This window comes from Caretta caretta, chromosome 1 (assembly GCF_965140235.1).
Source record: "Caretta caretta isolate rCarCar2 chromosome 1, rCarCar1.hap1, whole genome shotgun sequence".
In the NCBI taxonomy this organism is placed as follows: Eukaryota; Metazoa; Chordata; order Testudines; family Cheloniidae; genus Caretta; species Caretta caretta.
Genome location: NC_134206.1, coordinates 100,852,152 through 100,880,038, shown reverse-complemented (window position 1 = coordinate 100,880,038; position 27,887 = coordinate 100,852,152). Strand labels below are relative to the sequence as shown.

The 27,887-nt window shown below is 45.9% G+C and overlaps 1 protein-coding gene and 1 long non-coding RNA gene across 5 annotated transcripts in view; one reads left to right on the top strand and one right to left on the bottom strand.

The window, feature by feature from the left end:
- The window catches only part of LOC125638444 (uncharacterized), a 96,958-nt gene that overhangs the window by 25,032 nt on the left and 44,039 nt on the right, over nucleotides 1-27,887 (top strand). The gene's annotated exons all lie outside the window — the stretch shown is intronic.
- CLYBL (citramalyl-CoA lyase) overlaps nucleotides 10,178-27,887 on the bottom strand; it is a 234,937-nt gene continuing 217,227 nt past the window's right edge. For all 4 annotated transcript variants that reach the window (XM_048854217.2, XM_075129562.1, XM_048854203.2 and 1 more), the window contains 2 exons: nucleotides 27,610-27,734; nucleotides 10,178-10,839 (listed from right to left, as the gene is read on the bottom strand). In XM_048854217.2, the coding sequence (XP_048710174.2) occupies nucleotides 10,744-10,839; nucleotides 27,610-27,734 (221 nt within the window). In that variant the 3' untranslated portion in view covers nucleotides 10,178-10,743. The remainder of the gene's footprint in view (nucleotides 10,840-27,609; nucleotides 27,735-27,887) is intronic.

Here is a 27,887-nt window from a genome sequence, read left to right as displayed (position 1 = left end):
AGAGAGGTGCTCACTGGGAGACTTCATAGATGTGGGATGGCTGACCAGCAACATGTGACAGGTTTGGCAGGGAGTGGATGTGCAATGCATTCAGCCAGCCTGAGGCCAGTTTTCTTCAACTTACCACACTGCGGTGTTCACCAGAATCATGACAAAACAATGTTTTGTGGAAAGCCAATAGGAATCAGCTCTGGAAGCAGGGGCATCCTTGGTTTTCAGGGACACATGGTCCACTCCTCATCCATCCCAGTGATTGCACCATTGCTCCACACAATGATGAGCCTAGATAGTCACTGGCAACAGTTCCAGAGTGAATTCCCCTTCTCATGGGAAGGGATCATCTGGTTCCAGGAAGTCACTTTTGTGCTTGGACTGAACTGCAAGCACCCAAAGGAGAAAAGCTTAGCTAGGTTGCTGGACAAGTGGGAAACTAGTGCCCACTTAGCTCTGTTGGCTCCTCCTGAAACTTCACTGGGAATTTGTGGGATGCAAAGAAACTAGGACTGGGCTGAAATGCATCCTGTGTGTTTTGGACCCATCTTCCCAGCTGTGCTAACTGAAACAAAACATGGCCTGCAGCGTCCTCCCAGTGAGACGCAATTTATGACGCTGCACATACGGTTATTGAGAGCCACAAACTTGTAAGTGTAAATGAATAAATTAATGCTAAAAGGGCCTGAAATGATTTCTGGGCTGCTGCCGGCAGACTCGTTGTGCAAGGAGAGCCAGTGTTGGTGTATTTTTCAGACAACATTCTTACATGAAATAATGTATTTGTTGGGGGTTGGGCGAGATGCCTAAAGTGCAGCTGCAAAAACAGTCAGTGCAATGTAACAATCCCTATCGTGGAGTTGTTGTTTTCTGTGCTCATCACCTCTTGAGGCACAGCAGAGGCCTCCTGCTCAGTTTAATACACAGGGAGAGGGCCCTGGGGCCCCCCTCCCCCGTCCCCTCAGCCCTGCTCTCAACTGTGCTTACTTCCAAGGGCAAATCTACCCCAATGTGGGGTAATTTATAGCCAAGGAGGCAATCAAAAGAAGCTTATGTGCCTCTCCCCCCCTCAAATGAAATGTTACACTAACAAAAACAAGCGTGTGCACACACACACACGCAGAGACAGAGCGGACTGGTCTGTACATCTCCAGCAAATGGAGCTTCCTGCAGAAAGATTACCTCTCTCTGCATACGCCCATAAACCTGCACACCCCATCATAGGTGATGGGACTCGGGTGCAGGGCGTGCCCCCGCACCGCCTGGCTTGACGTGGTTTCCATTATATGCAGGGTTTATGGTTTGGTTCAATGGTTCTCAGCACCCACACTGTGCAAATTATTCCAGCACCCCTTCAATACAGTCAGACCTCCCCCTGCCCCCCGCATATGCTTCCTTATATACCCATATCCCTCAGGTTCCCACTCTGACTTACACACATTGTTAAAACCCATAAGAGGCCAGAAGCTGTAACCATCTGCTAAGTACATAGTGTAGGGGACATATATGTGTTTATTACTGTCGTTACTGTGTCTTCTGCCATTGCTCTGGGGCTCTGTGCACATTTGGTATCTATTAAATACAAAACAAAGTAAAACCAAGCAAACTATCTTCTCTTCATGCAACATGAAGTGAATGCACGTCAATGTGGATGTGAATGCACGTCAATCTCAACATTCAGATTTCTTGCCTTTTAATTGGCATTGTAAAACCTCAGTAGGACATGAATAGGTTTTACATTTCATTCAGGGTATTTTCCCCAAGAAAGACAGTAAAGCACTAAATGAATTTGCCCATGGCTAACGATGCTAACTTTTAAACGGTGTCAGAGCCATGTTTGGTGACGTGAGGCTGCAAATACCTGATCTGAATTACACTAGGGACACACTGGTGTTAGTTCTAATATAGCTCACAAGTGCTGGAACATGGGTATGTTATTTCTACAGGCTAGTGTACCCCTTTCAGGAGTCTGAAGCCCGAGTCCCACCGTCCAGGGCTGAAGCATGTAACTTAGCTTTGCAGGGCCCCCTGTGGCGTGGGGGTCCCAGGCAATTGTTCTGCTAGCCACCCCTGCACTTGCAACCCCCCTCAACCCATCCCATACCCCCTTCGGGCTTTCAACCCCCCCCAGGCTGAGAAACACTGATGTAGGTCAGTTGATGTACTCTCTGGAAGACCTCTGTGTACCTGCAGGGGAACGCATACCCCTGGCTGAGAACCACTGGCTAGATCTCTGTTGTGCAAATGCTCCCTTCAGCAGCTCTCAGGCTCCCAGGGTGGGCAGAGAGAATTCTTCTCGCTCCCTTCCCTCCAATGATGTCACAAAAGGGGTGGGATTTCATAAATCTGCTAAAAAAGAGTTTTTGAGCATGCTGGGAAGTGATTTTACAACCACATATAACTTTTTAAAAATGTCTTTCCCCAACCCCTGCCTCTCCTCCTCAACTAAGCAGAGGGTTACCTCTTCCTCAGGGACTATTTCCGTATAAAGTTGCATGTATCAAAGCTCTAAGTCATGGCATTCTTTGTGACAAAACTTGGTCATCAGAATAGAACCAGTGGGACATATTTTCAAGGATGTAAGCAGACTTTTGCATCCCCACCATTGCATGAATCTGATCTGTGGCCTTAAATATCACGAGCAGAAGTATACAATTATTGTTGTTTGTTGCTGATGGTAGCCTATAGTGTGCTAGGTGCTGCACAAACATAAAAGAGGGCACAGGCCTTGGGCCAAAATTCTCCCAAACTAAAGCACACAAAACAAGCATGCCAACCATCAAGGCTGTTCTGGTTGGCAGTGTTAATTTACCGCACTTAATAAATGTAGCCTAGTTCAGTGGAAGGTGTTACCCAGGTATTGTAGCTATATGTGACCTGCAGGCAAGCTTGACTTTGGGAGCTGCTGACTAGCCCTTGAGCTAACAATCTTACTATTGGCAGCAGCAGTGCTGTATTCCAGGCATGCCTAGAGGTCCCGCACCCAGGTGGGGCCCCGTGAGACTATCACAGAGCATTTTGCATTATGAAGGTCACTCGTGTGAGTAAAACTTTGCATTATTTTCAATACTAGCAGAATTCCTTTGGCTTCGGAACATGACAAACCCGAGGGGCATTTCAGCGCTGGCTCTCTCCCCTCCACAGCCTCTGAAATTGCTGCTCCCTCCAGAAAGTTCACTCAAATGCTGTGTTACACCCTCTTCTGGCACTGAGGCTAAGGGGGAACCTTCCAGCTCTTCCCTTTCACGCAGGGAAAGGCCCCACAGGCTGAATGCAGAGGCGATGCTGAGTGGCTGGGCTGATCTGTGGAAGAGAGCCTGGCACTTTCAGGCTGTCGCATGGCATCTGCTGTGGGGAATGGGAACAGGGTGCTGACCTTTGGGGAGAGGAGAGGCATGACTGTGAGAGCCCTGAGCACATCACATTGCTGTGCACAGGTTGGCCTCTCCAATGCAGGTGCTGCTGGCCCCAGTGCCTGACGGGGCGTTTGGGGGTTCTGGGCTGGCTGTCAGAGAGAGACGTTATTGTTGTACTGTAACGCGTCTGATTAACGTGCTCCTTACACTTTCTCTTAGTTTCCTGGGCTCCTAGCAACAGCAGACAAAGGGGTGGGATTGTCCTGGGCTCCGCGGGACACGGGGCAGCCTTTGATCTGCCACCATTACAGTCAGACAGACGGACAGACACACACACAGGCTGGCACACTAGAAAGCCAGCAGCAACCTGAACATCTCTGTTTAAAACGGTACAGCTGCCCCACGCCCCAGCTCGCCTCCTGCCCCTAGAGTGGTCAGGCACAGAAGTGTGCTGTTGGTACCAAACCTGCGTGGGAGCGGGGTGGCCTAAAGAGCCCTCCCACGAACTCCTGGGCTCGTGAAACAGATTTGCCAGATTCTCTAGCTGGCAGAGACCCATTGGTCCCAGACTCCAGTAACTCAGCCCTTTCCTCTCTGGAGGCAGTCTTTTTCTAAAGCTGGCATCTTCACATCCGTGGGGATGAATTTGTCTGCAGGACAGTTCTGTTGCAGAGCCTGGAGTCCTGGGCTTCTCAACCCATTGGGCATGACCCAGAATTGGGTCCCCAAAATGTGTCAAAGGGTTGCATGGGAGACCCGGGGAGGTTGGGTCCAGTCTCTGAGGGTGGGTTGGAGGCCTAGTGGGACCTTTCAGAGCCCGCCCTGCACTCACACCATAAAGGCAGCTCCTGAGGGGCTGGCTGGGCTCAGCTCCAGGCCTTGTGACCTTGAGCACAGGGTCGCAATGCTGCTTGGGTCTGGCCCAACTGCCCCTCTGTAATGATGCTGGGGGCTGGGCATGCCAAATTTGAGTGAGTGGGGCTGTGAGTCCCATGTGCCAGATGGCCAGGCCAGGCCAAACCTCAGCAGCCCTGCAGATTACAACACCTTGAATGGGGACAGGAGCCCTGGGATCTGCTGCTGTGGTACACAGGGTGTATTTATTTAGTACTTATCACCTTCATGTGGTGATTAGAAAGTGTGGGTGAGAAATAGTTAGTAAGCCAGATGGTTTTTGCACTCAAGCTATTTCCTGATTTGCGACAGGCCATCAGGGTTTGACAAATGGGCCCTGAGCCCCCAGAGGTTGAGACTCACTGCCCTAGACTTTGCCCAGGAAGGGTCTTGCTGTTCATCCTGGCCCAGGAGAAGGGGAGTCAAGGCAGTGCCAACCCCACCTGCCCTCTTGCCCTAAGGCCTTCTGCTTTTCGCAGGTTGGCACCAGTCCTTAGTGAGCAGGCAAGCTCAGGTGCTCGCCAGCCGACCAGGGTGTGTAGTTACCAGTCTTTGAATTCTTGGTGGGGTGGGGTGGGGGCCTTGTTCTGATTGTCACAAAAAAATTATTCAGCCTCCTACTGCTCACCTGCCCCAGCCAAAAGCAACACACCTTGACCAGCAAACAGGCCTCTGGTCTTTGCCTACTGGGGAGGAAGCTCGATTAAAAACCAGGCTCCTCCAACCCAACCAACCTCCCCCTAAATCACATCTGGGGGCTACTGTTTCCTTCCGTCCCTTACAAAAGCAGCTAGCTCTCCCTGTCCCCTTTCAGTGCAGTGCCTGGATCTGGAATTACCCCTTTGCTGGCTCCAGCCCCAGCTGTCTGACTTCACAAAGTCCAGGCTGGCTTCCCTGGCTGGCAATTCCTCAACCAGTCCCTGGCCCCGGCCCACAGGCAAGACCTGGCCATGGACAACTTGATTCGTTTGCTTTCCGGTTTGTCTCCATCACTCCTTATGAGTGCACAAGGCCCATGTGTTCCTGGGGGGCGGGGGAACAAAGAACCAAACCGGATCCGTTTCTCCAGGCTCCGAACAGCTCTTTTCGCCCTGCCCCTAAAATATTCGACCGAATCTTTGACAGGCTCTGAATCATCCCAGCGGCGGCGGGGTGCGGGAGAAAACCCGAGCTGTGCAGTGATCGGATGGGCCAGGGCACAAGGAAAGGTGCCTGCCCAGGCTGTGAGCGCCCCAGGAGCAGATATCCCCTTTGCTCGGCTTGTCAAAGTTTCCAAAGCCCCGTTTCAGCCCGGCCCATGGAGTTCCCATTGCGAGGGCCCGGGAGAAAGTGAAGATCCAAAGGCGCTTGGGTTTGTTGCTCCTATCGAGGGACTTTCCTGAGTGAGCCCCGCGTAGAGCGGCATTCAAAGACCAAACACCGACGCGTGGGAGTGAAACTGGGCCCCGTTTCGGAGGGACGGGTTCGAAACGCCGGTGCGCAAAATCCGAATCCCAGGCGTGGAAATCTGGGCAGGGGAAAGCGAACCCGGCCAACACACGGGGGAGGCATCGTTAATGAGAGTCGGGATTTGGGGTTACTGCCAGGCGGCCCCTTGCGGGGTACGATGGGGGAGGAACCCAAGTGCTCCTTTTGGTAGAAGCGGTCCAAAAAAAAAAAAATTCCCTGCAAATGTCACCCGGTAGCTTGGGAGAAGCGGCGGGTTTGCTTTGTAAAAACCTCGCAGGCTGCTTTCCCCAGCCTTTGGAGGGTGGGCTCAGGGGCAAACGCCCCGCTAATTGCTAAAACGTAGAAAAGGAAAATGCGCGGTAGCATTCAGGAGCTAACCTACTGATTGGACAGTAATTTATTTTCCGGGTTGTCCGTTCCCCCCTTTAAATCGGAGCGCTGAAAGAAAGGAAGGGAGGGAGGAAGAAAGGGGCTTTCGCAGTTCAGTGTGGTGCTCGGGTAATTACTTTTTCACTTTCCCCCTAATTCCAACGGGGAAACCTCCCGGGGGGTTTGCTGGGGCAGGGCTGCAGTTCCCAGGCCGGAGCCCAAGCGCTCTGCAATTACAAAGCCACGAGGTGCCCTTTGCTGTCATTAATATGCACAAAATCCCGCGGCTCAGCTTATCCTGGGGTTTGTTTCGTCAATGGCCTTCCGAGCACAAGGCAGAAAGGAAGGAAGGGAAACGGCAAACACTTAAAGCTTCCTTAGAGCACTTCAAGTCAAAGGAGAAAAAGCAGAGCGGATTTTCGATAACGAGAAAACCCCTGAAACACCGAAGTGGGAGCCGGATTTTCCTGGGGGAGGGAATAAAATCAGCAGACCCTCAGCGGCAACCAGGCTGCATCCCCCCGCAGAAAGAAAGGCAAAGATTTGCATAGGTTACTGCTCCGGAAAGGTGGCATGAGAGGAAGTGACTAAAACGACCCGCTGCAGCGCAAGTAGTCGGGGGCTGAACATCCGCGGCCGGGCCGATGGGTTTTGCGAAGGAGTCGGGGGGGGCACTTGGAAGCGCGCTGCATCGGCCGGGCTTGGGGGCGGCGGGAGGGGGCGTTTCCAGGCGCCCCGACCTGCCTCACTCCAGCCCACCGAAGGACAGCGCCAGCCGGGCTTCCCAGCCGCCTCGCCCAGTGCTCGGGTGCCTTGAGAGGAGCCTCCCCGCAACCGACGGGGGCGGGCCCAGGCTGTCACGAAGCCTCCAGTAAAACAATGAAGACATTAGTTTGAGCCCCCCCCCCCGCAGGCGAGGCGTTAGGGGAATAAAACAATCTGCGCCGCACGGCTCCTATTGAGATTAATGAAAAAATTATGCAAAGAGCTAAAAACTCGCTCTTGTTCATTTCCCTGGGCCAGGGCTTTGCATTGCGCCGGCTGATTTATTGAAGCAATCTGCGGGGATAACCGCCGTCGTCCGCCGCTCAATCTTGTCCCCGCTCATTTCCTAAGTAATTGTTTCTCATTAGTTTGGATAATGTTTTAATAGTATTACCCATAATATAGCCATCCAAGAATTAATAACGGAGGGGGCCGGGCAAAGGGGGCTGCGCCGCGGACTGGAAGCAGGTAGTCTTTAATTAATCAGATTAGCCTCCAGCGCCTGGCGCGGCAATAGATCAGCCCGCACCAAGTAGGGGCTGAAATCCCGCCAGCTCTTCAGCCCAAGCAGCGCCGCCCTCCCTGCCCAGCGCCGCCCCTCCCCGCAGGGGCGCTATAGCCTGGGGCGGCGGGCGGGGCTCTGCTCGGGCTCCGGGCCCCCTGCGGCTCTGCCCAGCCCCCGCGCAGCGCCGCCGGCCCTGGGCGCCCCGGGGCTGGAGCCATGGCAGAGCGGCCGGGCAGCCTCGGGCAGCTCCCGGCGCTGGGGCGGGGAGCACCAGGTTAGGGGGGTTAGCGGGTTTAGCCGGAAAAGGGCGAATCTGCGTGGAGCGGCGAGTGGCAGAGCCAGGGGCTGGGAGACGGGAGAGGGAGCAGCCACCGCCCTGGCTTGCAGCTCCCGCTCCCCTGGCCGGGCTCTATCGCCCCAGCCCCCTCCCCCTCCGTGGCTTGCAGCTCGCGCTCCCCTGGCCGGGCTCTATCGCCCCAGCCCCCTCCCTGGCTTGCAGCTCCCGCTCCCCTGGCCAGGCTCTATCGCCCCCTCCCCCTCCCTGGCTTGCAGCTCCCGCTCCCCTGGCCAGGCTCTATCGCCCCCTCCCCCTCCCCCTCCCTGGCTTGCAGCTCGCGCTCCCCTGGCCGGGCTCTATCGCCCCAGCCCCCTCCCCCTCCCTGGCTTGCAGCTCCCGCTCCCCTGGCCGGGCTCTATCGCCCCAGCCCCCTCCCCCTCCCTGGCTTGCAGCTCCCGCTCCCCTGGCCGGGCTCTATCGCCCCATCCCCCTCTCTGGTTTGCAGCTCCCTCTCGCCTGGCCGGGCTCTATAGATCCCAGCCAGCGGCCAGGCCCTGCATCTTTGCCATCCGCGAGACAGTCGTTACCATCCCTAGCCAGCTCGCCGCCCGCAGCTCCCCAAGCCTCTGGACTGGCTCTATCACCCCAGGCAGCTCCCGCTGCCCTGCAGCCAGGACCGGCTCGGCTCCAGCTTTCTCGCAGCATCTCCTCGAGTCCTGCAGTTTCTCCTGTACCCTCAGCAGCTCCCCGAAGCTCTCCCAACCCCGGGACAGGCTCAGTCACCCTCCCAGCCAGGGGCTGTGTGTGTCCCTGGCAGTTTCTGCCCAGGGCAGGGCTCTTTCCCTCCAGCCTGCCCCACTCGCTCTGTTAGTGCCAGGGGCAGGGAGCTCGCTGTGGTTTCCTCGCCTCCCTCCCTAACCAGGGCTGGCTCGATCCCTCCCTGCCTGTGTCCCCGGGGGCGGCTGTCTGGGGAACAGCAGCCCCGGCCCCTGCAGCCCCTTTCCGCGCGCACCGGGGCAGCCTCCCAGCCACTGCCCGTGTCTCCGCCGGGCTCCTCTGGCCCGAGTCAGCCCCGCGGGGGTGGGGGTCGGGGAGCACCGGTACCCCCAGCACAGCCCGGCTCGGGCCCTGGGGCTTCTTCCTCCGGCGTAACCAGGCGGGTTTAGTCCGTTATGGCCCAGCCCTGGAGAACTGGCCCGGCCGCCAGGAGGGTTTTAGTTGGAGCCAGGGGCGGGCCCGGGGCAGACCGCGGAGCTCCCCGGCTGGCCTGGGAACGAGCGAGCGGGGCCCCGGTGTAAGCAGCGCTCCGCCGGCGGGTCAGGACTCAGCTCCCGGGCCGGGCCCGCAGCGCTCAGGGCCCGGGGCAGCGGGCGAGGCGCTCTGGCGGCAGCGGGTTATGTCTCCCCCCGGCCTGGCCAAGGATCGCAGCGCAGCGGCCGGGGGCTGAGCCGGCTCTGGGGGGGCTTTGGGCTCCCTGGTGCCGGCAGGGCTCGCAGGCGGGGGGGCGGGAGCAGCTGGGCTGCGTTCATCTAAGCGGCGCGTCCCCAGCGCGGGGCAGGTTGGTGCCCCAGCCGGGCGCTGCACCGGGCCTGCTCCTGCTTCCGGGCTGCAGCGCCCCAGCCCCGCTGGCCGGGAGCGGACCGGGCCGGTTCTGGCATTTCCGTCGGAGCGGCCGAGGCCCGGGGGCTGCTCCTGCCCGGCCCTTTCCAGCCAGCGGCTCTGGCGCCCGCGCCCTGGCTGGGGGCTGAAGCGATCAGGGCCGCTCCCCGGCTGGGCTTTGCCCTGGCGCGCTTGCACCGCCCGAGCCAGCTGCTTAAACACCAAGCAGCACATTTAAAAACATGTTTACCGCGAAGCGGGGAAAAGCTGTCGGAGGGAAGGGAAAAGCCCGAGCGTAGGGGAGGAAAAAGCAACGGTGCCCGCCCGCGCCAGCAGTAAACGGGCGATGGAGGCGATGAAAAATGAAACTAAAAACAACTGTTTTCTATTTACACATTTAAATAAACAGAACAGCCTTCCCCGCGGTGTTTGTCTAAGTGCAGCAGCGTTGCTGCTGGGTAGGTCATGAAAAGGGTGGTGCATAGTTTAAAACTTCCCATTCTGGTAATTTCTTAAAGACCAGTCGTTCATAGTCCGAACACAAAAGCTCATGATTTAATGAGGAACAGAAACAAAATCTCTGATTGTTGGTGTTTCAAACTTCATTGGAGTCCTCTGGCAACCACAAGTTGATCCTCTGCAGCTTCAATACCCTTTCGCCGTCGATATAAGAGTACATGCTGAATAGAGAACAATAGCTGGTTGTTATGTTTATTTACCCTTACTACAAGCTGGGTTAACCTCTTCAAAACAGCTTTGCTAAGCCCGTTAACCACGCGGCCCATATGACCTGCAGCAGTATCTCTAATGTGATGCAAATCTGACTCGAGACCATATGCACAAGTTCTGCCGCATTGTGTCTTCGAAAACTCGACAAGTTTATTGCCGCCCAACCCGTCCCGGTCTTTACGTTTCCAGGAGGAAATGGGCTGAATAGCAAACACTTAAAAAAAGAAATCAAGAGTCTCGCAATACGCTATATTCACTTTTTAATGATTGTTGTACATTTATAGCGGGGGGGGGGGGAAGCCCACACAGGGATTAAATGATTTTCATAACTACAATTTCCACTATTTAATAATTATGCACGGGTTTGCCCTTCGGAAGAAGACTTCTACTTTGCCGCAAATACCATGGGGGCGGCGAAAGGCACAGACAAAACAGAAGCATTTGACCTGATTTTTGTTTCCTTTGTTATTTTAGAAGAGCTTGTTTTCCTCACAGCCCAGCTGTCGCTGCTGTCCGCCAGTGAAGTCATAATCCTGTCTTGTAATCATTACTGTGATGTCATACCCAGCACTGTGACTTCACTCCAGGATCCAGCAGGACAAGCACGTTCGGCTGCACTGGCGCGAGCACTAATTGAAATCATACACAGTCGTGGCAATTAGCAAGTTTGGCAAGACAAATGACATCAGATCTGCGGAAATGTAAATGGAGTTCTGCTTAACTCTGATGTATTTACATTTTCCCGAACTACTATAGTCGTTCTTTAAAACGGCTTCTCTGCCCACATGGTGAGAGCTTCATTTAAGAGATCATTTTTTCTTGATGGCTGTGGCAAGCGTAACAATGTTCTGTGCCTGCTTCAGTAATGGCATGTCTATCATACTCCCCTGGAAAGTAAAGGTTCCCTGGAAAACAGAAAATACAAACTTCATGAAAGAACCTTTAAAAGGATAGGTTATTTTGCTTGTTTTTTTTTTTTAACATCCATCTGTAAAACAAGGAACTGATTCTTCTTGTATAGCCTTCAGAAAGAGCCAAACTAAAGGGGGGGGGGAGGCGGGCGAGAGGGAGTTCAATGTGAAAAGGAGGAGGAAAAAAAAACGCACTTGATCACACTGTGGGGGAAAGAGAGTATGTATTTAACTCCCAATCTGAAAAACAGGCAGAGAGCAGAAAAGAGCCACATAGTGGGACAGGTGTATTTCAGGGCATGCTGCCAGTTAGCACAGACAATATGGATTGACATGGGAAAATAGCCCTTACTAGCTCTCACAGAAGCGGAAGCTTGGTACAAGACGACAAGCTAGCAGCACGGAATTGGGCCCCTTTTACAGAAGAGATCAGACCGTCCTCACTCATCACACAAAAGTGAGCTGGAGCAGCTAAGAGCCTTAGTCTACGTTCAGCAAGGCTTGAGATTGGAGAATTTCTCACTCATTATAGCACCATACCAGTAATTCTTTCCCTGGCTCTGGCAAATAGTGATACCAACACCGAGCCCCCTTCACTTTTCATTTCACAAAGTGCAATGTAACAATCCTGTGCTCAGGTCTCACATTTTCCCATACCTAGAACTCAGAGCTGGTTACAAGCATGGGGGAGGCATTATTACCCTTTGGGGAAACTGAAACTGAGGTCTTGGCCCCTAGACTTTTTTTTTTTTGGGGGGGGATCTCTTCCAGTTAGAGCGCCATAGGTAAAGACGGTTAGTTTTCAGGGCCTTGTGTTGCCTTTCCAGAGCTGCTGGCATTGTTCCTTTCTCCTTTTCCTCCTTTCCATAGGCCTAGCAGATTATGTCCATGTTCAGAGAATGGATTTCTAACAATGTAGAGCATGCTGTATTTGCCTATTGTGTACTACTGGAGAATTTACCAGACTATGGTCTGCACAGGATTGACCAAGAGTGTCTGAACAGTGATTCTCCCAGAGTCAGAACAGATTTTTGAGTAACTTTTCATTTTTATCAGTACTTAGCTCATGTTACGCTTAGTGTTAATATGAGATGAACAAGCTGTAGTTACATCTCAACTAAAAGAAATCTTGTATTAAACCTTGAGCCCCAAAGCTGACCCCACCTCCCCCCACTTTGGATGTTTTAATCTCCTTTTCATTTTATTAAACCCATCAGTAAATTCTAACATTCTGAGTTGAAGAAATAGGATTTCGAAGCTAAAAAGCTTTGCAGCAAGCCCGCCCCAAGTGATATTGCAGAAGATGCCTCCTGCATCTGTCAAAGGCACTTCTGACATTTTTTTTTTACTTAAAACAAGCCAGCAGGATTATTTCTACCTTTTACAATGGCCAAAAGTGAGCTGGGCATTTCACACAACAAATTAAAGGATGTAGCCCCTTCCCAGAAGATCTCACATGTAAAGGCTCTGGTCTTGCGTTGTGTAGTGGGCGGTGTGTGTATGTTGCTGCTGCATGCACTTGGAGCTCCACTGAAATTAATACAGGACCATGAACTCATTTTAGATTTTGACTAATGAGAGCCACACCAGGGAGGGGATAGAGTGAGGAAAGACATTTCTGTTTGGTTGTGTTTGGGGGCAGCCAGAGGAGTTGAGAGTGAAACAAACTACTGCGTATTATTTTCTAGTTACAAGATACAGAGGGATAATGAAATTGAGAAATCCAGTAAGTCAAATGATAACATCTAACATTTTCCAAAAATGATTATGGAAATGCATTGTTCCAGTGGATCCCAGCCTCATACCTTTAACTCATTCAAGCAGTATTAAATTAAATTAAATATCTCATCAAATTAGGGCATAACAAAGCAAAATTTCATCCTTGGACACAGTCACTTATAAAGTATATCATCCTTCTATAAGTCAACACAACCAATTTCTGAACTATTAGTCCAATTATTCTAGTCTATTCTATTCAGGGTTTAATATCCTGTACATTATCCTGGAATTTTAGCAGGATTTGGTGAATAATAGGCTGATGATATGACATCATCATTCAAATCAAGCAGAAATTCAGATGAAAAATGCTTCAAAAATGTCTTTACAAATTGCCTAGAGCTCTGTAGGCCCTGTGTAAATAATAAACAATCTATTAACAACATTGCAGTCACTTACAGCTTCATTATTAGCTATTTTTAAAAGAACATACTTAGATAACCACAACTTAAGTTTGTCAACTGTTGAAAGCAAGAATTAGAAATGAAGCAAACATTTTAAGATTTATAGTTTATTATTTAACTACTGGTTCAGCATAATGCTATGGAGTGGTTGGGGTACTAATTTATGCAAAATATATTTTTGTTAAATGAAAGCTTATGTTACAACTGTATCTATTTGGCTATAAGGGGTCAGTTTAATAATAGTTTGGAAAAAAGTCAGTGTTCCAAAGATTAATTCACATGTAGCATAACAGTGATAACTGGACTTATATTATGTGTTCTTTTAGAATGGACCAATTTAGTAAACAGCACGCTTGCCCTGTTATCACTAAAATAATAGGTTAGAGATTTAAAGAGGGAAAACAAGAAAACAGCACAGAGGCACATGAAAACATGACGGTGTGCAGTCCTCTCTATGTGCATAGGTAACTGATATATATCTATCAGAATTCTACACATACATCCAGAGGGAAATGTCTGTTTTTCCTACATGAAGCGGGAGCAGAGGCAAGCTGATTTCTTTGTTTATTCACTCTGAGGTTTAATTTCATCCTGCTAATTTGCAATAGTGAGCTAAAATCCAGAAAAAGCAACCAGTTTGAATATATTCTATTCACCATAGCTCTTTCCACCTCCAGTTTTCTGCAGACCGGCAATACCAGTAATTATGGTATTACCCTACATTAGCCTTTCTAATTCCATTAGATGGAATTTGCCTTTAAAAAAAACCCAACCTTTTATTTTCCTTCACATTATAAAAAAATCTTGTCTTTATCTTAAACACCATTGACTTAGTTGAAGTTACACTACGGATTCATTTAGTCCCAGATCTGAATCTTCTTACTGGCAAACATTCCTAATAAGCTTGCATTTCTAGTCTGTACTTAGTTTTCTAGTAGTTAAAATGCTCTATCAGAATACAATTCTTAATCAACATTTTAGCAAGAATTGAAATATCCTTAAATCACTGGTGACAAGTGGGGCTTCAGATTGTTCGTGTTCTACGATACATTCCACACCCTCCACAGAGCCAGAATAAGCCATTCAGTCTTTCCCCAGTATCTGAGTGAGATAAGTTTATAATTTTTAGCATAAATAGATTCCAAAAGGTCACTTGGTGATAGTGCTGGGGAACCCTTTAAAGTTTGGAGATTCAGTGGAGCTGTCTCTTGGAATTTGAGCATTTCTCCTTTTTCCCCCCTTCAATAGCCTTTGGAGTCCTCTCTTTCTCTGCATCCCTCCGATAGCATGCCCTAGTCCCTTAGTCTCGCTCTTTCCATGAGCCTTTGCCCTCTCCTTTCCTGAAACCCTATGCTTGCTATCGTCACATTCCCTCATTTCCACAACCCTGCAATAGGATTCTTCCTTCTTGCCCAATGCATGATGTATCCTATTGCAGGGCTCAGCAATATTTCTGCTGAGCTACCTCTACACTCAAATTATGGATGCATCTGGGCATGGGATACTTGATGTCAGCAGCAATAAGATCAAAGAATTGCTGGGACAAGTAACAGGATCTTCCAAAATTAGGGAGCAAATCTTCAGTTGGTGAGGTGTGGGGGCAACCATAGGGTGGAAGCCATAGCATCTTAGAAGGACGGAGTGGGGGACTACAGTAGCAGTTACAGTTGTGTGATGGGTTACAGCCACAGGCTTTTTGAAGAGTGGGTGTGTCACTGGGAGCCCAAGAACTATTAGTTTACAATATATACTATAGTTTTGTTTAAACAATTCATACAGATGAGACACCAGTTCTAGGCACAAGGAACTCAAGCCGTATGGTGACATCCTCTGGCGATTTCATGTGTTTGTTTCATATTCAGTGCGCATAGTCTTAAAAATTCAGGGCCTAATTCTCCTCTCACACCTGTGAAGATAATGGAGTTACACTAGTAAAACTGAGCAGAGAGGAGAACAAGGCCTTCAGGTGCATGCTTACAAAACGCATATCTGTACATCACTTGCACTTTGTCAGGGACAGAACTACAGCCATGCTGGGCAGGCTTACTACTGCTATATCATTCCTGGTGAGCATGGTGATGTATAGATGGATAAGTCAAGGTCCCTAGCCTGAAAGGATTACAATGCAAGGGCCAGACTGCATGTTTTAACATTGCCCTGAATGCAATGATTGCAACCGTTGGTAGACTTTACACGGGCTGTGTGAGAAGAGGGAGAAGGATGAAGAGACTCCTACTGATAACCTCCTTCCTCCTACTGATCACCCAGGCAAGGGACAAGTCATAATCTCACCCTACATGTGTTCAGAATTCCTGCACACATCACAACAGGGACCTTGGACTCGCCATAAGATCACAGAAACTAGGACCTAAAAAAGTGAGGCCAACTGCATGTAAGGCAAACGTGATACAATTTCAGTTCCAGTGTGTAGAGAAAGTCTATTGTTTTCTTTCAGGAGGTAAATCATTCTCTTTCTCTTTTTTCCTATTTCTAAGCAGCTAACAGACATTTTCTGGTTGCTTTCACAAGCGTGGCAGCTTTTCTGCTTCCATACTTGTGCAAGCTTCATAGTTTTTATTGTTCTCCCTTAGTCCCTGTTTATAAATTTCCTTTGTCTTATACATTTTTCCACTGGAAATTCACTAACATTTTCACCTTCCTTCTCTGAAATTAACTGCCATGTTCTTACTGATGCATAGGTCAAAAGTGGTGATGTTACACTTCCATTTTATCTATCAGAAAACGTCCCATCACAGGTGGTGCTGTTTTGGCACAACACCCAACACATGCCTGGTCCAACACTTTCCATTTGCCGATTCCATGTACTAGACTTGCTCACATCACCACTCTTCTGGGCCCACTTGGAAGAGTCTGTATGCAGTGTAGAGAAGTGCTGTGAAACATAGTTTTGTCAGCTCTGAAGCCTTTTGGGTGTGGAGCTCGGGAAGCAACAATGCTGGCAGGTCTGACACGGGATTTCCCCACTGGCAAGCTGGGAATGCAACACAGACTATTCCTGCTCGCAGCATCAGAACTGGTGTCTGGGTCAGAACTGGCTGGTGTTGTGCTACTTTTCTGCCAGTCACAGAACATCACTGACTCCCCATTCAGGCACTTTAGCTAGGCTGATTTAAGGCCTGACCCTTTAAGGTGCTGAGAGTCAGATGCAAAGTGCTGGGCACCCTCAATTCTCATTGACTTCCATGGTATTTTAGGACACTGAACATCTTGGATTGGGCTCTCAGCAAAATGGCTCACTTCCTTGGCTCACTCCCATGCCTTTGTCCCCTTTTCCTCAGCTCTCCCTGCTCTATAATCTGGGAGTCAACCCAGGATTTCCTGATTATCCAAATCTCACTTTTGGAGAGTTGATGTGATTCTTTAAGCAGAAGTGATATTTAATAACACCTGTGGAAAGCAGAGAGTGCCTAAAGCTTCAGTAAATTAGTCCCCAGAATATTTCCCATACATTTTACACTGGAATAGGGGGAAGGAAAAGAAAAAGAAAAAAACCAAGACAAAACAGAGAAGTAGGGTCATGCTCATTCTGCCAAGGTCAGATCATGAATGATTGTGAAATGATGGCCCTATGAAAGCACATCATAAACAAATATCCTATTTCTTTCCAGAGTATTTAAACATGGGTGTATTTTACAGGATTACCCAAAAGTCTTATGGCCAGATGTAGGAGAAATGTGGTTGGCTACAAATTTTAGGTAGGGTCATATGACCTTTTTGGACTTTCCTTCACTGTGTCCATTTCAAACAATACCGTATACATTTCATTTTCATTACCAAAACCTCTCATTAGAGTAACAACATTCTGAATGTCCTAAAGGTGTGGTATTACAAAGAGTGGGACCCAGTCTGCACCCAGCAGCTTCTACCAAGTCAAAGCTGCAGGAGCTCCTCATCCTGCCTGGGTTGACCAGCTGTGAAAGCAGATCTTGGGGGAGGGGTAGCATGTGTTCCCCTTCCCAAAGGCGGAGTCTCTGACTCTGCTCAGCCTGAGTGCCACATGTGGCATTCAGGCACTGGGAAGTATCAGGGAGCAGAGCATAGGCAGCTCTTCCTTGATGTCCCACTCACAGGGAGTGGAGGCAGTTTGTCCCTAACAGACTAACAGCTGGGGAAAGACTGCGTGGCCCTCCATGTCTCAAAGATCTTTCCCTTGCTGACAGGTCTATAACAACTCAGACAGAGAGAGAGAAGGGGGGCGACTTGGTTACTCCCCTCTCTCCCTGCCTACCGGAGCTGCACAGAGGTTGACGTAATTGTTAAGTCCTCTGCAGCTCCAGCTGCAGGGGGGATGGATGAGGTTATTGATACATACAGGGCTGCGTGGATGGGAACAGGGAGATTATTTAGTTGGCGTCCCTGTCTCCTGAGAAGCTCCACAACTCATGCCTGCAAAGCAGGTATATTCTCCTCCTCACATCCTTATACCTCAGGTCAGTGTTCCTAGACTGCAATGGGAATAGCCTGCACTACAGAGCCTGTTGGAGCTTATGTGCCCCATCCCATTCTGTAAACTGGGCCTACATTTGGGCCCAATGAATTTATAATGAAATTTCAGATTCTCTCAAATAGATAAAATGTTTTAAAAAACAACAGTAATTTGTGTGTCAAGTGTGCAGTGGCGAATGGGATCCTAGTAGATCTACTTTGTATTCAACACTAGCCCAAAGTGACTAGGAGGATGGAGTGCAGGGTACACTCAGCAGGTACCAAGAGGAAACAAAGCTGGAAAGGAATTTTTAAAAAGAGAGACTAATTGTCGCAAGTTCTCAGAGGAGACCAACAAAAATGATAAGGTTTGGAAAATAACGACGGTGAAAAAAAGAATTGAGCATGGTGAGTCTAAAATAATACAGAGACAAAAGTGACAGACTACGAATAGGCAGAGGGATATTATAAAGAGGACAGAGAGCAATTATTCTCACTACTCACTGTCAAAACAAAAAGGAACAAAATTTTTGCAGCAGGGGGACAATTTAAATGACATTTTAGGAAAACCTAATGGAATAAAGCGTCAAGATCCAGTGGAGTTGCCATCAAAGATATTCAGGACTCAACTTGACAACACATCAGTTTGGGTTTATGTTTGTTCTTATTAGGACAGAGGACCCATTTCATTATGCCATTCATGGAGACATAGACCTGAGCTGATATCATTGGTTTCTGAAAAAGAATAATGTGCAAATGGTAGGACACTATGACCGTCTGTGGTTCTTGAACGCTGGTACAGTGGCTTCTGGATATTCTGTCCCAATATGTCTTCCTCAAAGATTTTCTTAACTTGTGACAAACGAAATATATGGAGCAGCATAAAGAGATCCAGTGTTGGTCCATTGTGGTCCAAGACTAAAAGATTTCCTGATAGAAGACTTTAGTCTTATGCTCTTGGGGAAGTGAAAGTTTTCTTCTCTACCACAATAGCATCTAAGAAGTTTTACCTTATGAAATACTTTGGTTTGGTAAATAGCTTGGTAAATTCAGATTTCCACCTTACGGAAACATCATAAAAAATTTCTTACTGTCAGAAATACTCTATCCTTTTTTGCAGGTTAGTTTGACTGGACTCAGATTGGATTGCCATTCTGTTGAGAGCAAATCTGTACCTGGAGGGGACAAAAATCCTCTGTGGTTCAGTTTCAATCAATTTTGCTTCTTGAGGTCCTAGAGCAACTTTGGAAACTAACTGTGAGTTGGACCTATTTCCCTCATGGAAAATAAAACCAGTCAGGCAGATACTGGGTCTGGTAATCAATGCTTACCTTAAGAAGGATGGTAAAATGCCACCTTCCATCAAATAAGTCTTCATTAGACCTCTGCTCAAGAAATCCTACCTTGAACTCTGATCTTGTTAATTATTCCTGGCCTCTAAACTGCTGTTTTTACAAGGTTATTGAGAAGGTAGTGCAGGACAGTTCTCATATAATCCAGAGTCTTCACGCTTCCTTGATCTCTCTCAAACAACTGAGGTATGATACAGAGACCCTACAATGGACTTGGGGGCCTTCCTCAGTGACGGTATCCATGCTGACTCCTTTAAATATGCCAGCAATGTTTTGTTGACTGGACTATGGCAGGGATGGACAGGATTGCATGTGAGCGGTTCCATTCCATTTTTTCCCACAGAAAGATACCAGAAGGTGGTGTTGCACAATTGCTCATGCACACTGAGTCCTCTCATACAGTATGTGGTGTTCTAAAGGGGTTTATTCTTTCAATTCTCTTGTTCTACATGTACCCTTGGATAAGATAATTAAACAGTTTGGGCAAGATGATTTAGTTGGGGCTGGTCCTGCTTTGAGTAGGGGGCTGGACTAGAGGACTCCTGAGGTCTCTTCCAACCTTAATCTTCTATGATTCCAAGACTATCAGTATGCAGATGTCTTGCAGCTGTGTGTGTCTTTCACTTAACTCAGATAGTGTGGTATTTTATTTCCTTTTACCTAATTGAGACAAGAGATTGAGGCTTGGAGGAATGTGATTTGGGACTAATGCCAATCCAGATAACATAGAGTCCTAATTGTTTGGAGGTATGTGGGATAGTGACTGGCCCCATTACTGAAGGGGTTTGCTCATGCTTTGTTAACAAGATTTGCAATTTAGGGATACTCCCTGATCTCTGAGAGCATATGGCTTAGGTGGCCAGAAGTTCTTTTTTCATCTGCATTTGGTCTTTTCATGATTATCCATGCCTTTGTGACCACCCATCTGGATTACTGTAATGCTCTTGATATGAGGGATGCTACTGAAAACCACTCTCAAGCTATGGCAGGTACAGAACATGGAGATCTGCTTTCCTAAGCTGTAGCAAGCATATTACACATCAACTCCAATTATTGTACTGGTTCTCTCTCTGGTTACAAATGAAATTCAAGTTGTTTCTATTGATCATCAAAGTCCTAAATTGTGTTTTGGGAACCAGCTTCCTGAAAAACTGTCTTTTCCACTATCTACTGTCTAGATCATTAATCAGCAGATGAGCTCTGGCTAATGGCCCCTAGGTTTGATGTCCTCTTTGTCTCTTCTGTAAGGTACTTCGTGCAAAGGCTTCAATCACAATGGAGCTAGGGGATAGGCCTTTGACAAAAACCTGTAGAAAAACTAAACCTGGCTTCTGGCCTGTCTAGTTGGGAAAAAAATTGCCCTGTACCACATGGAAAAAAAACTGTCCACACCCAACAGGAAGCAAAATAATTATTCTTTGTGTGTGTGTACAGCATAGTCTGGGCCACCATGTCAGAGAAGTTCAGGACTTCAGGAATACCCTACTATGAACCAGGTCAAGTGGGACCCAGGTATGGGGTGTTACTGGGTCCTGCTGAGTAAGGTCTTGGCTTAAGTATAGAAGGAGTCTTATATGAACTCTGCACACCAAGATCACTTTGGCCAGTTCAGGGTAACTAGGATGAAAGCAGTTTTGTGACCTTCAGTTTTCTTTAGGACACTCCAATTAGTGGAAGAAGATAAAATTGCAAGCCAGGGGAAAGTTCCATGAAATGCTTCCTAAAGGGGAACACCTGGTACCACATTTTGTTGCAAATGGGTATATGATGGAGACTCCCCAATTCTTGCTGAAAGGCTTCTGCCTTTAGGACAATTCTTCTAGAATACTCTTTTATTGTTTTAGCCAGTCTGCTGTACAGTTAAGGTGACCTGGACCCAATATGGCCCAAGTAAGAGGATGATGACCTCTTCTCTCTACATATCATCTCTACTCAGATGAACAAAATTAAAAGAACAGACTTCCCTAGCAGCATTATGTTTTTCATGGTCTAGGTACACAAATACTGCTGAGCAGATGGACTTTATAAAAGATGTGCTTCCCTCGGATTAGCCTTCTGAACACTAAGAAGGTTAATTTCTCTCTCTCTTTGGGCCTGTGTGTTAGCTCCTCACCCTGACAGGGTCACATCTGAGGAAACATGTAGTTAGTCCAGGATTTGGAGCATTTATCGTCTTCCCCCATCATTCATTATGAGACCCAGTAAGTTGAACAAAGCTCCCATACTGCTTGGGTAACCCAGTCCAGAGACCGTGAGAGAGTAAACCTGTTGTCGAAATAAGTAATTATGTAAGATCCTTTCAATGGAGGGCTGACTGTGAATACGCTCAGGCAGACTAAATGGAGAAGTGCTGAACTGGAAATATCAGCTAGCCAATGCAAACCTTGTGTACTTCTGACGGGAAGGAAAGTAGGTGATGTGTAAGCAGGCATAGTCAAGTCTAGGATATTCCTGATCCATTGCTAGTTGAAAGATTCCATTTTAATCCTCTGAGGTTTTATGAAATTGTTCACTCACTTCCAAATCCTAAAAGAAAAAGAAAAAGGTCTGATATCTCCTTCTCTGAGGCCACAAAGAATGTGGAATAAATCCATCAAAGTCTGTTTGCCTGGGCCTGGGAACATTGTTCCCAACCCCACAAACTGTTACCCAGTTTACAGAGAAAGGAAGGGAAGACCACTTTTCTGGGAAGGGGAAGAAGCAGGAGGATATTAAGAGGACACCCACAGGAAACTATGGAAAAAGACCCAGGAATTCAAAAAGATAACTTCCCACTGGGATTAAGAAAAAATCCTTCGGCAAAGTCCATGGAGGGAAAAAGTTGACTGCCTGAAACCTTTGCTCCTCTGCTGAGGGGCTCAGGAGAATGGCTTGGGTTTACTTCCAGGTACAGAAACGAAAGAAACGAGCACTCCTTTTTCCAAAAACTGGAACTATGCTTAGGCTTGTCAGGGAACCTCCTGACTACAAACAGGTGATTTTTCCTGCAGAAAAGGTTTTAGGATTATTTTCAGAGAAGTCAACACTGAAGTTGCCCGACAGGCCAGGTACCCTTGAATCAGGTTTTCTTCTAAAAACCCCTTTTCAAAGGGAAAAGTTATCATAATGAGCTGGGACAAGGCCCCTGCCCCTTTTCATTGATGACTCTCTACAGCTTAGTAAGTCACTAAAGACTAGCTGAGGGAGTTTGGGAAAGCTTGAGATGGTCCTGGTCAATATCTTTCAGTTTACAAAAAGATGAAGTTTCCTGTTCCTCTCTTCCCAGCAGAGTATTTACAAATGAACCCCCCAATCCAAATCTATCCAGGATTCTTGGGTAGGTTCTTTTCTTAACTCCTTTCTGGGAAGGCAGGAACTGGCAGCTATCAAATAACTAACCTGGATGCACAAGATATACAGAATACACAGATGCTAGAAACAGTGAGGCACTCAAATAGAATATTTGTAGAGACAGACCTCCTTTTCTTATCCAAAGTATCCTTTAAACTGATGTTGGACTCTTTGGGTACATCTACGGTGCAATTAAAAACCCGTGACTGACCCGTGCCAGCTGATTCAGGCTAAGGGGCTGTTTAACTGCAGTGTTGACATTTGGGCCCAGGCTGCAGCTTGTATTAGCCTCCCTGTGCTTTAGCCCCAGGGCTTCAGTGACAGGAGGGAAAAGGATCAAGATCCACAGAGGGCCTGCTTGGGGACAGAAGGGGCAAGCAAATCATTTGTACGAGCTCCCAGAGCTCTCATGAGCTTCTGCAGGCTCTTCGCCTGCTTTGCAGTTCAGACCTTTCTGCCTCACACCTACCCCAACTGTGCACAGGATTGGTCATACCAGTGTGGAGTCAGCATATGCAGGAATAACAAGCTAATGTGCCCCTTACCGCTGCATAACAAAAGTTCACAATTTTCCCCCAAATAGTCTTTTCTATGGGAGGAAATCCACCAGTTATGCTATAGCACACTTCTTTGATCTCTCTTCTGAATAACAGCTACTTTTGTTAATAATATTGACTATATTTTATGTGAAAAATCCACACCCCTGAGCAACGCAGTTAAACCGACCTGACCCCCGGTGTAGACCGTGCTGGGTTGACTGGAGACCTCGCTACCAACTCTAGGGGAGGTGGAGTACCTAAGCCAGCGGGAGAATCCCTCCCGTCGGCTCAGGTAGTGCTCACTGAAGCGCTAGAGCTGCCCTGCTGCAGCGTCGTAAGTATAGACAAGCCCAGAATGAAGGAAGAGCTTGGGGCAGTGTTTCCTGACTACACACACACACATTGGCACAGGTGCTAAGGAGCCCTCTCCCAGAACAACAGCCCCTTGGGAAGGCAGTGGGAGCCAGATGCTACAGACAGACAGAATCCTTACTGAGGGCTGGATCCCACTCCCACTGCAATAAGGGGAAAGACACTAACTGACCTCAAGGGGAGTTGGGGCACTCCCAATTACAAGTCCTAGCATGAAGATTGTTTCTAAGATACAGTAGCCTGGGTTCAGACTTTTCTAAACAAAGACTGTTATGACAGGGCCTTTGTGAGCAATTCCCTTGCAGACCAGATACTGTGTAAATAAAAGGATTCCAGGAAGGACCACAAAAGCTACTACATAGTTTGCCAAATCACTTGAGTTCACATATCATTCAGATGCCAAAGGCCTGCTAAGAATATTATCCATACATAGCACCATATATATCATTCTTTCAGCTTAGCCCGGTGGAGCCTAAAGCACTCAACCAAAGTTACAGTTTTGAACTGTGAATTACTAATCCTAACTTTAAATTTCGCTTAATTTACATGTAATTTTTGAGGCAATATTTAGCTCTTTCTTTTCTGTTGACCAATCAGGTTCCTTTAAAATATTTACAACTTATTATTTATGTAAAAACTTAATTACACTTTTATTTTATCTTTTTGCACTCCATTTGTCATTTTTGCTTGATATCAGATTTAAAAACCCAACTCAGACAACTGGTAAAGACCCTTACAGAAATGATATTGTACCTAATATAATACTTTAAACTCAGATTGCACAAGAATACTCAATCTGAATATATTTTAAAACTAATTTACTATTTGTATTATATATAAACAACAAAAAGCTTCTTTGGTTTTTAAAGTACTTTTGGGTCAAATTTATCAGTCATGTAATGGTGGAGTAAGTTGCATTTTGGCTGAGAAAATGAGGGTACACGGTAAAGTGTAATGTAGTTACATTAAAAGGAGAGCTGTTTTTTCTTATACCCTATTAATAGCTTTTCCTGCTACCTTCAGCTTGCTTTTTTGGAGTGTAAGTAATTCATTTTGTAAGCCATGTGGACCAATTTCTGTCCTCATTTAATTTAGATTTGTATCACTTTATTATCTCCATTTACTGCAGTGGAGCTACTCCAGATTTAAACCAGAGTGAGAGCAAAATCTGGCCTACTAAATGCCACATAAGTGCAAGATACACTATCTTGCTTCTTGAACCCAGTCTATGATCAAGATCTATTTTATGCCACTTTTAGATTTTCATGGGGGTTGTACCTGAATTTAGTCCCAAGAATCATACGTTACAGCAATTGTACAATGCACTTCTCTTTGAAAAATTACTGAAGCTGTATTATAGTAATACTTTGCTTTCATACAGCACTTTTCATCTGCAGATCTCAAAGACCTTTACAAAGAATGGTGATTTAGTTCAACAATGTCCAAATCAGACACAAACAATAAAGTACAAACACAAATGACACACCAGGTGGAGGTCCAGTTTTTGGATCAGTGGTGTATATATTGTGTTAGTCATTCCCTTTTTTCATTACCTATGCATAGGCCCCAATCCTGCTACTATTAAAAAGTTAATGAAAGTTTTGTCGTTGGCTTCAGTGCAAACAGGACCATGCCCATAATGTTATTCCAAATAATTTGGGCAAGCAGAATCTTTTTTTCTCCCTAGGGACTATAGGAGTGTCTAAAATACCCTAGAGTCCACCTGTGATCCTAATTCTTACTAACCTCTGTTCTCAAATGCAGGGACCACTATGTCAAAGCATTTTAGTCTCCAAGATATAGTAGTCTGATTTCAGCCTTTTCTCAAACAAAGATTACTATGACTGTTGTATCTGTCAAACTGTGATAAATTATGAGAGCTGATTATTGTATTTTAATGCAAACTATTGTTGACTAAGGGCATCAAACTTTGAAACCAATTAACAACAAACTGTGATCCTAGAGGTTGAAGACCAATAATTTATCTGTGAGCAACCTAGCCACTCAAATCCCTTGCATTTATTTTTTCCAGGCTTTCAATTTTGATTAATAACATAACAAAAAACATGCAAGACTGAACAGTATGAACCAAAGCTATATTTTTGGACCTACTGACATGCAAGTTCTAATTTAATAAAATAAAAAGAAAAGCAGGAGTGGTGTTTCACTATCTGCACATTAGGATTTCTAAAAGCAATATATGGAATATTTCTTATTAGATGGGATGGGAAGAGTTATTATTGTAATTTTAACATCTCTCTAGGACACACAGCATGAGATCCCTCCTGTGAGACACCTTTGCTTTGGAAAAATTAAGTAATCAGATTGTTCAGGCTTTTCTTGGCTACACATTTATAATACAGCCATAGAAACTCAGTGAAGAACTTTGCAGGAAACATTGCACTCAGAAATCTATTTACTAATTTTTTTGTTATGAAAAAGTAGTAGTATATAAATGTTAAGAATTCCAGCCAAGTCACAAAATAACTTGCTTATCCAGGGGTGGTGGGTTTGTTTGTCTGTTTTTTGGATAGATCTTTATTCACAAAACATGTAGAAATGTGGAAACTGGTTAGTAAAGCAGCAAATCTTTATTTGCCAAAGAGTTATAGAAGCTTCTAATCTAACTAGAAAGCACTTGTTACAATAAAACTTTCATAAAGTGCTGATCTAATCAAGAAACCAGCATTCTGGGGACAAAGTGCCATTAAAATAACACGTTTAAAACAAATTAGAAAAGTAATGCTTCCATAATGCAGGATCTTTAAATGCCATATCTGTAAGGTTTTTGTAATTTTATGCTACGAATACTGTAAATTACCATATATCCCTCACCAGTTATACAACTTACAGGTGTACTCTTTTGATAGGGTTTTGAAATTAAATTTATATGGGCTCATGAGGTACAAGGCATAAACATAAACAAATATTCTATTGAGTCTGTCCTTTGAATGTTTATTATGTATCTGCTTCTTATTTCCCTGAAAAAACCCACCACTGGCATTGTGTATACCCAGCAAAATGCATTTGTAAGATATGTAGCGTGTATGAATCAGAAAAATGTGAAAAATCATGCATGCATGTTCTCTCTCTGTTACTTACATTAAGCATAGACATAAGGGGAACAGAACAAAGAGACACAGGAAGATAACATATGATGGTGACCTGAAACAATTATCCAGGCTGGCACCCAAATATCATAGTGATGGACATGTTAGTAGATACCGTAGACAGTGAAGGGCAGACCAGTAACTGTATTATAATAATAAATCATTATTCTAATAGCCTTATTCTGAAATGTAGGTATAAATGAATCACAAATCTGCTCTGATCTTTCTAGAATGTCTAATATGCAATCTTTCCTGCATTAGAAATGTGTGCAAACGGGGAAGATCTAACTTCCAATGTATATCCACACATCATAAAGTAAAGGAATTTATTGGGAATATTTATACACTACCAGTAAAAAGTACAGATCTGTACATAGTCTTGCGTCCTCAGCTTTACTACAGAAGATTTTTTTACTTATAATTATGATTATTTTTCACTTACATTTTGTACAAACACACTTCAGGCATTTCAGTTTGTGTGCAACTAAATGTTGGGAACATCAAAACTCCCCAGGCTTTTTAACATGATCAGGTTTGGCTGTAACTAAGATAAACATACTTAGCTGCAACTTTTTTCTTTCAAAAAGAGGCAAACTGGATTATAGCAAATAACCTTTAAGATAATTAACTGACAATGCTGCAACTAGCATAAAATCTTCCTTCAGGCGACCCCTAATTTAAGTATTACTGGCACAAAGTGGAGACAGATTGTGCATCACCACCGCAATATTTACATAGCAGAAACCCACAGAGCAGGAAACGTGAGACTCAATGATGCACTAAATTAGGAACAATCATATTCTAGTGTTAATTTGCTTTCCACTCTATCCAAATCTCAGGTCCAGAAATTGGTACAAATACATAGAAAACATTCCCACTTTTAATTATTAAGAGCCACATTTGGCAAACAGTTATGCACATAAGTAACTTTATTCACACATGTAAGCAATTGCAGAATTGGACCCCCATAACTAAATACATTGTATCAGATATTTTTTAAAAATAAAGAATTTCAAATCTATTAATTTCTTCCCACAAGTAATACCAAAGCAAGCAGGATGTATTTTTTTCTTCCATGCTACCTGTCCTTTGATTGCAATTATTTTCATATGACAATATCATCATGATTTTTGTGAAATAATTTAAGAGTATTTTTAATTTTCTAAGCAGCAAATAATTTTATTTAAAGGATAAAAGTTAAGACAGGCAGGAAAATAAAGAAAGTGTATTTGTAAATGTATTTGAGAAGTTCCATATTTATTGTGAATTTTCTAGCTTTATGCTGCCCTGACATTCATTTTGCTAATAAAATCATAAGTTACTATATACTTTTTATTGTAAAAACAAACACTCCCCACTACATGCTTCAATTTTTCCTCAAATTTAAATATTACTCTAACTGGTATTCTATATGTGGTATTAATAAAATATTTACCTTTCCTAATCGCTGATGTTCTTCAAAAGCAGAAATCAGTTCTTGTGCCCACTTTATTTTTTCAGGGCTTGGAGAGAACTGTTCCTGGACAACAGCAATTTGGTTAGGGTGAATCACCTGCTTACCTACAAAGAAGATTAATAACACTAGAATCATGCATCAACAAACAGATGTTCAACAAAATGTTCCAACCACTTGAGGCTGTTAAACGCCTCATAGACTTTATGTTAAATAACTAATTATTTGACTAGATTTCTTGTATTATTAAACTGAATAAC